Source organism: Agelaius phoeniceus, chromosome 1 (genome assembly GCF_051311805.1).
Source record: "Agelaius phoeniceus isolate bAgePho1 chromosome 1, bAgePho1.hap1, whole genome shotgun sequence".
Taxonomy (NCBI): Eukaryota; Metazoa; Chordata; class Aves; order Passeriformes; family Icteridae; genus Agelaius; species Agelaius phoeniceus.
Window position 1 is genome coordinate 82001524 of NC_135265.1, and position 15688 is coordinate 82017211.

General features: G+C 42.8%; 1 protein-coding gene across 1 annotated transcript in view; it reads right to left on the reverse strand.

Annotated features, from left to right (window-relative positions):
* Positions 1-15213, reverse strand: part of ANKRD33B (ankyrin repeat domain 33B) — a 45674-nt gene extending 30461 nt beyond the window's left edge. The window contains exon 1 of the mRNA XM_054647000.2: positions 14123-15213. Within this exon, the coding sequence (XP_054502975.1) occupies positions 14123-14557 (435 nt within the window). The 5' untranslated portion in view covers positions 14558-15213. The remainder of the gene's footprint in view (positions 1-14122) is intronic.
* Between the last annotated feature and the right edge of the window lie 475 nt (positions 15214-15688).

Consider the following 15688-nt stretch of genomic DNA (forward strand, 5'->3'; position numbering starts at 1 on the left):
TTTTGGCACTTGTTTCCATTTCATCAAAACTGAGAATGTGGAGCACTAGCTGCTCTCCTTCACCAGCAGATAAGGAGCATCCTTAAATCCATCTATGCGTGTTCTGAGGACAGTAAATCTCAGCACCATTAAACCTCCCAGCTCCATGCAGAGCTCCCCAGGGAGCCTCAGCCTTCCAGCCTGTTTGCTTAGTCAGAGTCCTCTACTAGAGGAGCTCAGCCACAGGAACTTGTGAGGCAAACCAGCAGCACAGCTGCTGCCAGATCTTGCTCTTCTCTTGCCCTGGGCATGGACACAGGGTTTGGCAGCAACAAATGCTCTCCTCCCTTACCACCAAGTCTACAAAGGTGCAGGTTCTTCAGCACTAACCTCTAGGAGCAGAGGCACTGAGAGTGACACTTTCTGTTCTTCATTTTTTTAATTCCTCTAATATGTATTTTATCATCCAGTGCTAAATGTCTCATTTCCTAGGTCTGATTCCCACCTTGTTCTTTGGCCAAAGAAATGCACAAATGATACTTTCAGATCTGAAAAGGTGAGAGATGATATTCTAACTATGTAGACTTCAAAGCCTTTGAGCCCTTTTTTCCACAGAGAACATTCCACTTGGTACAGAAGGCTCTGCCCAGCTGTAGCAAATGAGAGCCAAAAACCCCTTCCATGCCTCAGTTAGAAGACAGAGGTCAGATGAGATTGTACCTGCTGCACAAAGGCAATGACTCATAGAGCAGTAAACTGAAGGACATGTATACCTTAATGACTTCAAAGACTCTTTTACAGGTTATGATCCTTTCTATTTTTGATTCAGGAGTGTCATGTCTCCCATTTACCCTTAAAAAAGTGTGTTCTAACCTATCCTACACAGCTAACTATTAGAAAGCACAGGGAGGAAATATCAAGATCTTGCCTCTATTGGAAGACTAACAACTTATAATCTCCTTCTCTTTTTAAATTCCATGCAAGGAAAACGTGTACACCCAGATTTGAAAATTGTTGATTTTACAGTATTTTACTTTCTGTATATCTTCATTCATATTACATTTTTATGGCATGAATAACCTCATCAATATGTGCCTTTCTGCATCATAGATCTCTGGCCTAAATATTTGCTGTAGGAAAAATTCCTTACGTTGACTTAGACTTAAGATCTTTTCAGAGACTACATAATTAATTTCTTGAGTAATTCCTGATTTCCCCTTTCACTACTACTAAAATTTTCATCACTCTTTCAAAATGCCTTGATCTGGAGGTTGGCTGTGAAGTTGTGAGTTTCCACTGGCTTTTACTAATAGTTCAATAGGAATCAGGGTCACTTAGATTTGTGTAGAAAAGCTGCAGTGTAGTAAAAGCAACAGGAAGGTTTGCTAAGATCTTCCTTTACTCACATCAATGAGAAAGGCAAATTTTTATGTAAAGGAAAAGAAATTGAATTTAAAAAAAAAAAAAAAGAATAAATATGGTCTCGTTCCAATTAACAGTTCATCTTTCTCATGACTTCAGAAGATACTGTTTGGGGTTTGTTTTCTTTTCTCTTATTTGAGGAGTAGAAACTGAAATGATTAGAGGGTTTACAGTTACTAACAAAGTACTGCAATTTCTCATCCCAGATTTTCTGAGAACTATATTATCTCTATTAGCTAAAGAGACCACAAAGTAGCAGTGGAAGAGTGGTAAAATTTATGTTTCTCTCCCTCAGTATTCAGGCATCTAGAAGCAGTAGCAGAATGTTTTTGAATGTTTTTCTCAGTGTTTGGAGTTATTTTTCTATTTCTCTGACACAAAATGAGAGAATGCTACTTGGTAATAGGGAAATCTTTTAAAGACCAGATCTGGTCTTTTCATTTTTACCTGAAAATTATGGGCAGGCTGTTTCCTGCTACCTTCAGAGTCTGACTCCTTCAATCTATCTCTGGAAAGAAACAAACAGTAGCACACATCCAAAATGAAGGCTAGTTGCAATTAACTGATTCTAACACTGGTATCAAAACCCTATAGCCAAAAATCACCTTCTTCTCCTTAACATTTGTAAGTCTCACACTGGATTTTTTAATTTACTGTAGAATTTCTGTAAATAACATGGTTATACTAATTGATATTTATTTGTAGCAATAATCCTGAAAGCTCAGCCAATATAGGTAGACTTCAAAATCATGTATTATGGAATATTACTGGTTGCAGTACCACCAGTAATGAAGTAGAATCATTCCACTCCCTGAGGACCTTAAAATCTGAAAGGAAATAGCGGGATACAGCCCTGGGAAGACAAGCAAGTTTGTGAAAGCAATGCTGACAATATTTGAATGTTTTTGTAAGGGTTTACATCACATGAACAATGCTCACTTGCCCTTTCCCCTGTGACTGATAAGCTGCCAAACTGTACAGGCTTTGCTCTAGTTCTTAGTTCCTTTAGGATACACACTAACAATTTAGTAATAAATCACATCCGATGAAGTCACTGTACTAGAAATAGAAATTACATGAGAAAGAGGAAAATACAGTATTTTTAGGCAAATTCTCAAAATCTAAACAGGGTAGCTAAGCACTATTTTAAAAACCTCTTCCCCAGAGGAATATGTTTTGTGGATGGCAGGGAGTAAACAGAAAAAAGGGCCAATACACACATTAAACTCACAACTGCAATTACTACAGTTACTATTTTACATTACAGAAAAACCAGCACTGATTTTTCTTTTTTAATTCTCAAAACGATTAATTTATTTTTATAAAATCTCAAAGCATGAATCTGGATACGTTTGACCTAAATTTTCAAATTCTGCAGATCGACAGATAAATGACAGTAGGCTAGCTCACCAAGGATATTCATTACAAGATTGTGAACTGTGCTTCCCTGCACACCCAGCTTGTCAAGTGTTCAGACAGAACGTCTGTGTTGCCCTCTAAGCAGTCCAGCCTGAAGCCACCAGCCAGCCCTCAGCTCACTCTGCTGGGGAGATGTCCCTCAGTGACACATGCACAGCAGGTAAACAAAGGGGCTTTGCACATGACTAGTGAGTATCTGTGAATGTGGCCTGGTGAGTAGGTCAGGCAGGGTATGGTCCCCTGCCCCAGCAGACACAGCAGCTGGCACCTGAGCTGGAAGCTGCAGGGTGAGAGTGTCCCTGTGGCTCAGTGCCTGTGCCCTGGGCACCCTGCTCCTGCTCCTGCACTGCCCTGGCCCACCCTGGAGTCACTCTTCTTTCCACTGACACTAAAGGAACCCCTGTGATTTTTAAAACCCTTCCTCTCTGTGGTATCTTCACCCATATCACACATATTTATGACATTTAGTTGGCAATGTTGATCTGTTTCTTCCTGTGGTTATTGTCTGTGCATCCACTGCAGGAGGGAGTTCCTATTGATATAGCATCAGGTACTGAAGCTCCAAAGAGGGATCACAGCACTTTCTGCTGACACCTGATAGCTGGGGGGTTTCATAATTTTAACAACAGCAGAAAAGAGAGTGGTGAGATATGAGAAACAGCATTACCTTTCTTGAAACCTCCAGGTTAGGCTTTTTTCCCTCATTTGACTGCACATCCCAAGAGGATGGTAAATGCATTTGTGATCTGTGAACATTGCCATAGATGTATACCTGAATACCTCAGCTCTGCCTGCACCCATCTGTGAATGGAGCCTCTGCTCACAAATCAGCTGTGCTGACTGTAATAAGCATAAACTAGGTCAGGCTAAAAACGCCCACAGAGAGAAAAAAATGGCAATAGCAAGTAAAAGACATTTCATAATCTTTTGCCTTAGAAGAAAATAATTTGGGTGATTAACTTTAAGAGAAAGGTTGACATTTTTTTTCACCATCTCTTTTTCTTTTTTCTTTTTTTTTTTTTTGGTTCTGGGCTGCTGATATCAGAATCATAGAATCAATAAGGCTGTGAAAGACATCCAAGATCATCAAATCCAGCCTTCAATGGAATGTCACCATGCTCACTAAGCCACACTGTGAAGTGCCATATCTACTCATTATTCAACATTTGCAGGCGTGGTGACTACACCGCTTCCCTGAACAACCTGTTCCAACACTTAATCACAGAATGACACAGAAACACACAGAATAAGCTGGGTTGGAAGGGACCCATCAGGATCATAAAGTCCAACTCCTGGCCCTGGGCAGGTCACCCCAAGAATCACACCTTGTGCCTCAGACAACTGTCCAAATGTTTCTTGAACACTGTAAGATTTGGTGCTATGACCATTTTCCTGGGGAGCTTGTCCCAGTGCTCAGATACCCTCTGGGTGAAAAACCCTTTTCTAATATCCAACCTTAACCTCCCCTGACTCAGCTTCAGGCCATTCTCTGGGTCCTGTCACTGTTACCACACAGCAGAGATCACTGCCTGCCTCTCCTCTTCCTCTCACAAAGTTGTAACTGCAGTGAGGTCTCCTCTCAGTCTCCCCTTCTCCAGGCTGAAAAAACCAAGTGACTTCTGCAGCTCCTCACACAGATTCCCCTTTAAACTACTGTTTGGTGAAGAAATTTTTTTTAGTACCCAACCTGAACTTCCCCTGACACCACCTGAGGCCATTTCCCCTTGTCCTATCACTTGTTATTTGTGAGAAAGAGAATGACCCCCACCCTACCACAATCTCCTTTCAGGTGCTTTAGAAACTTACTGCTTATAAAATGTTTGACTTGAGTATTCAATATTTCAATATTTGCTTCATGTATCCACATATATGCAAAGAATCTTACACACTTCATGGGAACTTTTATGAAGATAAGTATTGTAATAGCACTGAGACAACTGGCTTCAATAAACACATTCTTTTAATTCAAATAAGGAACTAAAATGATTAGCATGTATCAAGTACTCAGTTCCAGTTCCTATTCCATAGGCAGTTCTGCTCATGGATATCTTCACACTTGGAGCATCCTTGTTGCATCCTCACAAGAGGAAGAATTTTCTGGACTGTAAAATTCCTGCAGACCATACAGCATCAGTGCAGTAAAACAAAAGAAAGCACAGCTATAAATAGGTGGCAAGGAAGGTTCAGTCCCACCCCACATAAATGACAGCAGGACTCAGCACAGCTTGGCTGTCCCATTGACTGGTGATGCCAAGAGGTTAAGGGGGGATCCCAGAACCACCTGAGCCCTTTCACACAGCCTCTGCTTGCAGGCTGTGGTACAGTCTCTGCCTGGGAGATTGCCCCTGACCCTGGGGTACAAGAAAGAGGCTTTCACTCAGTTCCCACAGTCCTTGAAATTGTTTTACTTCCCTGTCAGCCATGAATGGTTTCACTCCCCCCTCAAACCAGTGGCCAGGCTGTTCCTCCAGGAACCCTGTGTGTTTTATTCCAGGCTGGCAGCTCTGCATGGGGAGCTCAGCTGCAGCAGTGTGGCAGAGCAGTGTCTCTGATACAGTCATGCTGTCCAGTTTTCCCTGCAGACAGGACTCACCTAACACAGCACTGAGCCTGCAAAGTGCCTGTAGGACAGCAGGGAAAACAACATTTTTCTTCCCAGACACAGGTTTCCTCTGGCTGGCATTGTTCCATGCTTCCAGGCATTTACAGCTTGTCTCAGTGTAACCAGAAGACTCCTCTACTATGTTTATATTTTTTACTAGCTCAGAAGGGCTCTTATATTTCCTTAGTGTTTGAAGTCTAAACACTTATATTGCATTAGTGTTTGTGGTATTTCACTAATACTTGTGGTATTTAATTTTGCAGAACTGGCCAAGATGTGTTATCCTACATTCTTTGTCTAACAAGTTCTTGCTACTTCATTCTTTTTAGAGAAAATCTGTAGAAAACTCTGTAGAAAGAAAAGTATTTTAAATTAACTCTTTTGTGGAGCTGAGCTTTGACTCTGCCTTCTCTTGGATCCTTTATCAAACTCATATGATACTTGCAGATACACAGAAGTACCACACCACCTTTCAAAGAAACTCTTCCTTTTCCTTTCATCCACACTTAAAGACACTTTTATGAATACATGGACACCCTTCCTGTGTTTCTCAATCAAATGCTAAACAGTTGAGCTGAGCCTTCTTACTTTAGCTCCAAATAGCAAGATATCTAGGTTTTGTAAAGAAGAAAAAAGAAAGAAAAGAAGCCAAATACCGCCTGAAAGGCTCTTTTTATGAGCAGATTGAATATGTCCCATTATCTGCTACTTTTGAACTTCAGAAAACTAATAACAATGGATTCTGCATAAGCTTCCCTCCTATAGTAATAGAAACAGAACTTCAAAACTTCTCCATGAGCCCAGTTCTGAGCTCTGGTGGTTGCTGGCAGCATCTCTTGTTGCCAGCAGTTGGTCTGTCCGCACACAAGCTGTCCCAAAGATGAGGCCTCATGTACTGAGAGGCAAAAGACAAAAAAATCCCCAACCCTCATATGTGAGAGGATATTACAGGATCAAGCTCAGAACACTATACATCCAAAACGTGTGAACCAACAAAAGCCCAACCGTGAGTCATTCCCATTTTGCATCATCTTGCTTTCAAATTGCTCCCCATGGAATTTAACAGACATGATAGAAAATAATAGAATTGAAAAATGGGAACTATTTCCACATAGTGGGTTTTTCCCACAGTGGATACAATTTGAATTGCTAATTCACTGCCAGATGTGCAACCACAGACACTGTGACAACAATCCTCTTCCTATGGTACTTGATTATTTCTTCTTGTGACTCACTGAGGATTATATCAGGATTATATACAGGATTATATCTAGCCCAGGTTGGAGGGTTTCCATTTTTGTATTTAATTAAAGAACGGTCAGAAACAGGTAAATTCAAACCAGTGTGGCATAATATTTAAAATAATTTAGAAGGGTAACCCTGAGAGAATCTTTATTTATGAAAACATTAAAGGTGAACTCCTGTCTCAAATAAGGCCTGTGGGAATTCTTCATTGCTTTCACATTCTCCAGAGATTTTCTATTCTATTTTTTAAAAATCTACTGGCAGTTTTTAGCAACTCTACCATTAGGTTTTAGTTAGTGACCATGTATCACTTCTCTTTAGAGGAATAAAAATGTGTTTTAATGAAATGTAATTTTACATAAACTTGATGTACATTCGGGTCCTCTGGTGGGAAGCAACCAACACCTGTAAAGTCATACCAGAGTTACTACTCCTCTGTGAAGTTGAAGTACCACCAAAATACAGAAGTATTTCAGTAAAACACCTGATTTTTGTTGGTCTCTGTCAGACAGTGACATTTTCCAAAATGTATAATGGAGTTTTGGGGGTTTTATCTTGCTGTCTATTTCTTCTTGAGTAGTAGATCCAATTAGATGTTTTGATTGCTTGAACTGCCTGTTCAACTTCTTTTAGTTTCAATTTATTGTCATATTTTATATTCCCAAGCATAAACACAAGAATGTGTGACTAAAATTAAGATGATGGCAAGAGGTTTCTGTGCCACACACAAAAGGGAACATTAATGCCTCTTTCAAAACCCTTTTGGAAATGTCCCCTGAAACCCAGCACCAAGTCAGACTGAGTGAAAGATGACCAAGTCTCACACCTCTGAAAAGGGAACTCCCTGATGAGGGGCTGACATCCCTGTCCCTGCCTTTCCATCTGTAAACACTGACTCAGGAGCCTCCAAAAGCCCAGATCACCACTTCCACCACCAGGCAGCTTTGAATCTGGTGCTGAAACAGGAACATTTTTTATTTCTTCCTCAGAGCCCTTGCCTTGAGACCTAAAGCCTTGATAAAATGAGGTACCACTGTTGCCTTACTGGCACTTAGCTTGGAGCTGAAGAATTTGGGAATATTGGGGCTTTTGGACCACTTCCTTTCCCAGCAGACTTGAAGTCCAGTACCTCCTATAAGCTACTGAAACTCAACAGAAACCCATTTTTTCAGAGCAATCAGATGTTTTGTAGCAGTGCTGTCTGCTTCAACTTCCTATGATTCTGCAATAAATTTTCCCTGAGGAATCTTTGGATGCTTTACAAAAGGAAATTAGTGCCAATATTCCTTCTTGAGCAATTCTTCTATGAGAACAAAAATTTGAATTTCCTAATGGATTGAAGGCATTAGCAGCGTCAATTTATGCTCTGAGAAATAAAGCTCTACTATTCTTCTAGGAAAAGGCAGTAAGGCATCCCAAAGTCCCATGTGTTATGGACATGTTATGCTAAAAACACGTTATATGTCTGTCAAAATTACTGACAAAAGCTGTCCAGGACAACCAGTCTTGTTAGGTTATCATGGGATTTTAAATGCAGCTGCATTTTTAAATATCTGCAGTCAACTTGTCCTCAGATGGGTAACCAGGATCATCCCTGCATCTCTGAGGAGCCCTGCAAGCCACACACTTGATTTGAGACACTAACATGAAACGTTGCTTAAAGCAGAACAGAAGATTGATGTGACCTTTACTCCTGTACCACTGTCAGACTAAAAACACCTCTTCTGTTCCATACACTTCCCATTAAGCAATTTGTCAAAATTCTTCAAGGAAGCTACTCTTCATCTGGTTTCTCTAGAAGCTGAAACTATCACTTGAAAGTAGATTAAACTTGTACAACTTTCTCATCTGGTCTCCAAATCTGTATTTGTCCATTCCAGTAGGACCTACATCTAATTAGCTAATGCTGCTTTTGATACTAAGTACAAATTTTTTCATATTACCTGTCAGCTCCATGGAGGACACAGCCTGCTCTGGCCATGCATTTCCAGCAGTGCACTAAAGACCTGCATTGCCATTCTTTATTTCTACACACCCTCAGGGTCTTTATTAATTGTTCTCTTAAATCTATAGAAATTATGTTCTGTGCACATACTTTTTCTCCAGTAAAGTTATTCTAAAGGATTATTTTTTGTGCCAGGTTTACATAGGCATTAGTCACCTAACACTGCAGATGAATACAGACAAGAGGAGGCAGACAGCTAACCTGCCCACGCTCTTCTGATAATGCCTCTGAGTGCCTACCTGCATCAGTCTGGTTCATGCTCTGGTTAGCTCACCAAATTCCCTCTTAGCCAGCTCACTTCATATTTTCCATGCTTTATCTATTCCTTTCTGATGGCTAACCTTGAGCTGTAATTACTGTATTTGAAAAATTCCCCCCTTTTTTTGACATCTATAATTCTTTGCTCAATTCCTTTTTAAGCACAAACATGTATTTCCAGGGACATTTTTTACTGCATTTGAGGATTTCTGTACTTTTTAAAGGATTTAAATTATACTACTTTTGTTGTCTTTTTAAAAGTACTTTCACTCCAAGAAATTCCCTTTCATTGTTTAGTGTCATGATGTTAAGTTTCAATACAATTGTTTCCATGAGAATGCTTTGTATAAGATAATATGAAGGAACTGAAGCTGTCCATGAAAATAATAATGAAAAAATATTCTGAGCACTGTAGGACATGATGTTCTTAAAATCCTTTGTCTGACATGGGTTAACTTGGGTTAGCTATGTGCCATGAAAACTGAAAAGCAACATGTGACAGGGTAACTTCATTCCTTACCAGAAAATGTTAGAGCCCTGATTTTTTATTTTTAGAAGTTAAGATTCTGAAGATTTAAAAAAAAAAAAAATACATATATATATATATATATATATATATATATAAAACGAGTCAATGGAGTGTTACACAATCTTTGGCACTTTTTGTGATACATGACTTTTTAGAAAAGTCTCATCCAACACAAAGGTCCCTCACCCAGAAAGTAGGAATCGAACCGCTGGCTCCCTGTCCTTCACAACCAATTGCAATTTCAGAAGCCCAGCCCTTTGGCAAGGACAAATTCAGGTGTCAGCTCCATGGAGGATTCACTGTGCATTGCTCTGAGAAAAATTCTGAAGGGCAATGCTCCCTAAAGTGTGTGAGTTTCCCAAAGCAGTTTCACTGTGGCAGCACGGAGCCTGAGGAGCAGCCTGCACCACCAGGAAAGGAGAACAACATGACAGGTCTGATGCCTTGGATACTGTCATGGAGCCAGCGTGGAAACCAGGTGAGTGATGCCATTCCAAAACATTCATTCACAGGGTACAGTGCACAAACAAGCCTAGGCTGCAATCAGAGAAACATTCCCACAGTTATGTCCATAGCTTTCTATGGAACTATGGACATATGGACTATTGTCTTTGGACAAAAGACTCATTGAGCAATGACAGAAAAAAAAAAAGAATAACTGAGAAAAACTACAACAGAATATTCTTGCTAATATGGGCTATGTCACATATAAGATCAACACAAAACCTTTCTGCAGATCAGCTGCAGTGATTATTTTCAATGTGGCAAGGGAACGTTCTTTGCCTTCTTTTCTCTCTCCCCCGTCTCTTAATGCTTTCCCTATTGTCATGGCAAATTTCTAAATTTGCTTGTATTCTGCAGTTAGGTAACATCAGATTTTGAAACTCTGTCTTTCTAAGTATATATATAATCCTGGTCACCAGGCAAAATTTGATATTAAGTGATGTTAAAATGATGAGATAAAAATATCTGAAATTCTAGAAATTTGGCAAGTGAGGGAGGAGAACCAGTCCCCATGTGGTAAGGTGAAAAGTAGCACTATTAGCCAGGTGATACTAAGGTGTCAATCAGGTCAGGAAATTTCACCAGAGCCATGATTTTATTTTCCCTTGTCTATTTTCAAATCCCTCTTTACTGTTAGGATAAACAAACAAATACTGAAGCATTAGAGGTCACCCTGCACAATGTAAAATTAGTATATTATATGCTGTCATAATTATTTCCAGTGTTAGTTTGGGCAAGGAGAGGAAATGAGCAGTACCAATCCAGTCTTTCTGAAAATTCCATGGACAGACAGCAGTGCAAGAGAAGATGAGGGGATCAGCCACTTGGGGATCCTCCGCAGTCAATTATATAGAAACTGCTTTTGTCTTGACAGTAATGAAAACAAGACAGGGAAGGTACAGATCTTCGGGCTACATGTGGTGACTTATAAATCAGATGTTGTGGAGTCTGGTTTACTGCAGGAAGGTGGATTTAATGAAAACTTGTGCCTGGCAGGAGGTTCTGCAGCTCACAAACAGACTATGGGGAAAATACGCTTCTGGAGAAATGTCACAAAAAGGCACTATCCAAGCTTGGCAAATTGACTCTAAAGAGACAATTGATGTATTTTGGCACAAAGGGCGCAGGAAAATAAGTAAGGGTACCTCTGGATCCCAGCATTTCCTGGAGAATTGCTTCTACATCTTAAATTTATACACTTACACTTCAGGAACAAGGTAAAACTTATTAAAAACAAAGTAGGCTCATTGTGCCCAGTTTAGGGCATTTGGAAGTTTTTTCATGTTACATTTTGTGAGCTGATTTTATTTACTTTCAGAATCAAAATATATCGTGGTCTTACTACAATATCTTGTTACTTATTTTGTCTGTTTTGAACAAAATTTGATTTTGAAATTGTGAAAATGAAACTACTGTACCTACGTACCTGAGGTTATCCGATCCGGATGGTGAAAAAAGTTAATATCCTCAGATGGACAGCCCTCCCCTTCACCACCCCACTTCTCAAAAAGCAAGTTATTCTTCATTCTCTGCCCTGTCTCATGGAAAAGAAATTAAAACTTAGAAGAAACAAAAGTCTAGTTTATTTGTTCACAGCATGGGAAAAAAAAAAAAGAAAAAAGTTAAAAAAGAAAGGTAAAAAAAAATTTAAAAATAAGAAAAAAAAATAGATCTTTCTAACAAATGTATACAAGATAACATTGTAGACAAACATTATCCTGGCAAAAGAAGATGCTGAAAGCCAATAATAGTTTTAGTTTCAGCAACTAAAAAACTTCATGAGAACAACAGGTATGTGTAAATTGTTCTGTTACTTTGTGGAAGCAAAATTGTATTGTTCATGGATAACATCAAATGATTTATAATGAAATTCAAGAGAAAAAAAAATCCACAGAATGGGCAATAAAAGGCCTGTGTGAAATTTCCATTTGTTAGGTAAAGTTCTCTAAAAAAGGTGATTTTCCTTTGCAAAATAATGAGAATTTGCCTCAATACCCCTGAGCAGGAGTCACACCTGAAGTTTCCACTTCCTAGTCAAAAGATTTCTCCCATCCCATTCACATCTGCCTGGAAAAGACCGATTGTCCTGCTCTGTACTGCTGTGACTGGGGCTCTTCACTTCCTCTCTGTGAGGAAGGCAGAGAGGAAGGGAACTCATGTCTACCACATCATTCCTGTAGCATCACAAGTTGCTGAATTCCAGAACTTTTTCCTTTGTATTCATAAAAAAATGAAGAAAACAGAATTTTATGCCAATTTTTAATTTCAGGTCAAATTGAATATTTGCCTAAGTAGATGATCTTTTTGTTTTGTTGGGTTTTGGGCTTTTACAGTATGAACAAAGAGAATAAACTTTTGGATTCAAACTAAAACTCTGCCTCTTTTCTCTGAAGCTGAAGAGATAAAGAACAATTTGTTTTTTGGGAGAAGGATGGTGAAGGGAAGGCTGTCCAAAGAGGAGAATTTTTGCTGCTTTCACAACCCTGATCTGATCACCTTTGCCAGAAGAGCAGTTGCAGGATGAGGGCTGATGCTTGTGCTGAACTTTGTCATTCCTGTTGACTGAGGTCTGCAGAACCCCAGCCCTGAGAGGGAAGGTTCCTGCAGCTTCTTGCCCTCTGCTGGGCAGGAAGGCCACTTTTCAGAGGGGACAGCTCTGGGGCACTTGGCCCTTAATGTCACATGTATGTGGGGCCAAACCTCCCACATCATCACACACTTGAGACACACTGAATCACACTGGACCTCAGCAGAGGCTGGAGCCCAAACCCCTCACAGTGTCAGGGCTGGGGTGGGGCTCCTGCCCAGGCACAGCACTTATATTTGGGATAGGTGTATCGGCTGGATATTCAAAATATCCTGTACAACTGGATCTCACATGTTACCAGCTAAAGTATAACCACATCATACCCTGGCCTGGGCAGAAGAGTTGATGTAAATTATTTCTGTCCTGTGTTGCTCATTCCACCCTCACACCATAGGTTGCTTCTCCCTCAGCTGTGTTAATATGATATTTTGTCTTTTTAAGAAATTTACAATAAGTCTGATCACTGAAAATCTGTATTAAAATCAATCCTTTGGAGAAGAAGTAAAGATTTTTTAGGAAAAATCCTAGAAGTACATATATCTAAGCCACAAGGAAAGCCCCTCTCCAGACACAACCAAACACAAATCATGGCATTCTTTTTGACACAAAGACAACTTATGTTGCCAGAATGTGCAAGTTACTTGCCCAATTAAAATAATGCAGGTTTCCTTTCATAACACTGCTGTCACGGATTAGTCACAGAATTGTTTTTGCAGATTCTTTATGCAAAATAACTTCTTAAGTTTAAAACAAACTATAGTATTGGTAATCTTCTATACCACTGTTCAAATGTCTCAGAAACTCATTAACCAGAAAATCTTTCCCAAGTTTTCACCTTCTGATTTAGAGAAGTACACTTCTGTCTCTGCAATTAACTGAGTAACAGGAAAAAACAGAGCCACAAAACTTGTACCGATACAACCCGAAAAATAGATTATCAGCAAGAAATAAATACAAGGAGAACTCTGAAAAATGCTGATTTTAACACAGGAATACCCTGAACCCTGCTTGGCAGTCTAGGAACCAGGAACAAGCTTATGTTTTTGGGGAGCTAAAGGAAGACGAAAAAAAAAACTGAAAAAAAATTTACTAGCAGTTCAAAATTTCAAGGTGAATATCATAAAGTACTGCAAGGGATGAACAGCCCAGAAAAGAGGAAGGTTTTTTGATGCTGAACACAGCCATTACCAGCGATGTCCCTCTCTGTCCCCAATAAACAGAGGGAAAACAAGACCCAATTCAAAACTGATAGCGGGAAAACCCGGAATCTCTACCTCTGTCTCATTCCAGATACCGGACCCTTCCTTAGCCAAAGGCGTTAAGTCAGGGCTGGCAAGTCACACCCATCTCTGCTCCTCGCTGCCTGGGGTCCCGTGCCCCGCGGGGCTGCAGGGCAGCATCCCAGAAGCGGGAGGGCGGCACTCAGCCCCGGCACGGCTGTTGCCCCGGCTCGGCTCCGCTCGGCGCTGGGGGCGGAGGCGGCGGCAGCCGAGCCGCGCTGCCCCGGCCGGGGTGCGGGCTGCCGGGGCTGCCGGGGCGGCGGGGGCGCGGCGCGGGATGCTCAGTGCTCACCCTGCGGTTGCGGTCGGCCTCCCGCACCTCCTCCTCCTGGGGGCCCTGGCGGATGAGCGCCTTCAGCACGATGCTGTTGTTGGTGCAGCAGGCTCGGAAGAGGCTGAGCGCCTCGGGGCTGTCGCGCTCGTCTCCTTCCAGAGACCAGATGTCCTCGTCGTCGTCGTCCAGCCCCCTAGGAGGGTAGAAGGAGTCGTCTGAGGCGATGCTGCAGGTGTCGGGCAGCTCGGAGAAGTCCTCGTACTCCTCGCAATCCTCCTCCTCCTCCTCCACCTCCTTCTCCTCCTCTTCGTCCGGCTCCTCGGCGGCAGCCTCCGCCGCCCCCTGCTCGGGGCTGCTCTCCGCCCCGGCGCCGGGCATCTCCTTGGCGGCGGCGGGCGCGGGGCAGACGCGCTCCCCGGGCAGCTGCTCGCCGTGCCCGGACAGCAGCACCATGCCGGGGCCCCGCGGGGCGCTCAGGGCGCCCGGCAGCCGCGGCTCTGCCTCGCCGGGCCCGGCGGCCGCTGCCCCCTCACGCAAGGGTCAGCCCCCTCCCGCGAGAGGCCCCGTGGCAGCCCGGCCGCCCCCCGGGCCGGGGCATGCCGCCGCCTGAGGGGAGGCTCCGCGGGGGCCGCTCACCGCCGCCGGCCCGGCCCGGCCCGGCCCGGGGGAGCTGCCGCCGCCGCGGGGAGCGGGGAGAGGCTGCGGGCGGGCAGGGCGGCTCTGGGGAGCGCAGGCACTTGTCGAACTCCCGTCCCGTAATCCGCTCAGCATCACTGTGAGGAGATTGGGGCTGGGGTTTAGCGGCGGGGCGCGGTGCCGGGGCGGTGTGCGGGGGGAGCGGGGGTGGCCGCGGCTGCTCCCTGCGGGCACCGAGCTGCAGGTGCGGGACCGCAGCTCCCCGAGCGCCCCCGGGCTCCTCAGACTCCTGGGCTCGGAGGGGCCCGCGGCGAGCCCGCCTGAGGGGGCAGAGGCGGGAGCGGCCCCGGCCGCCGCTGGTCCTTCAACACCAACTGCGTGGTCCGAGAGCCGCGGCTGCAGCGATGTGCGCAAAACTTTTCAGGAATACAACCGGCCTGTGCGGAATTCGTCTTTTGAAATAAACACTGGCACTAAGGGGAATGACTGCACAGAATTGCCGTGCTGTAAAAGCAAGCAATTCCTTAAATCAGCCCTGGCGCTTTAGCAGCTGTAGAGATATCAGGCCCGTACGTTTTATGGAAGGCATTTGGAGATTAGGTTGAGAGGAATAATGCATGTATAAATTGAGTTCCTGCTTTGTCACAGTTCCTCTAAAATCTCTCTTCCCTTTCAAATGCCAGGGATTAGCACTGTTCCCTGGCAGGGAAACAGTGGGGAGAAGTCCTTTGGCCAACAAAATAGGGTATTTGCTTTCTTCAACAGCCTTTTGAAGTGAATCTCATATATTTGACATCTTTCAGCAAGTGAATGTCCAAGGTCCAAGTCCCTGTCTATCTGATGGGAGAGAAAGGAGGTGGTATTCCTGCAGGACGTGAGGCAAAGTATGAGCCACATTTTTTACACTAAAAGAACATAGGAAAGAAAAGTAAAATGTAACTGTGAGTA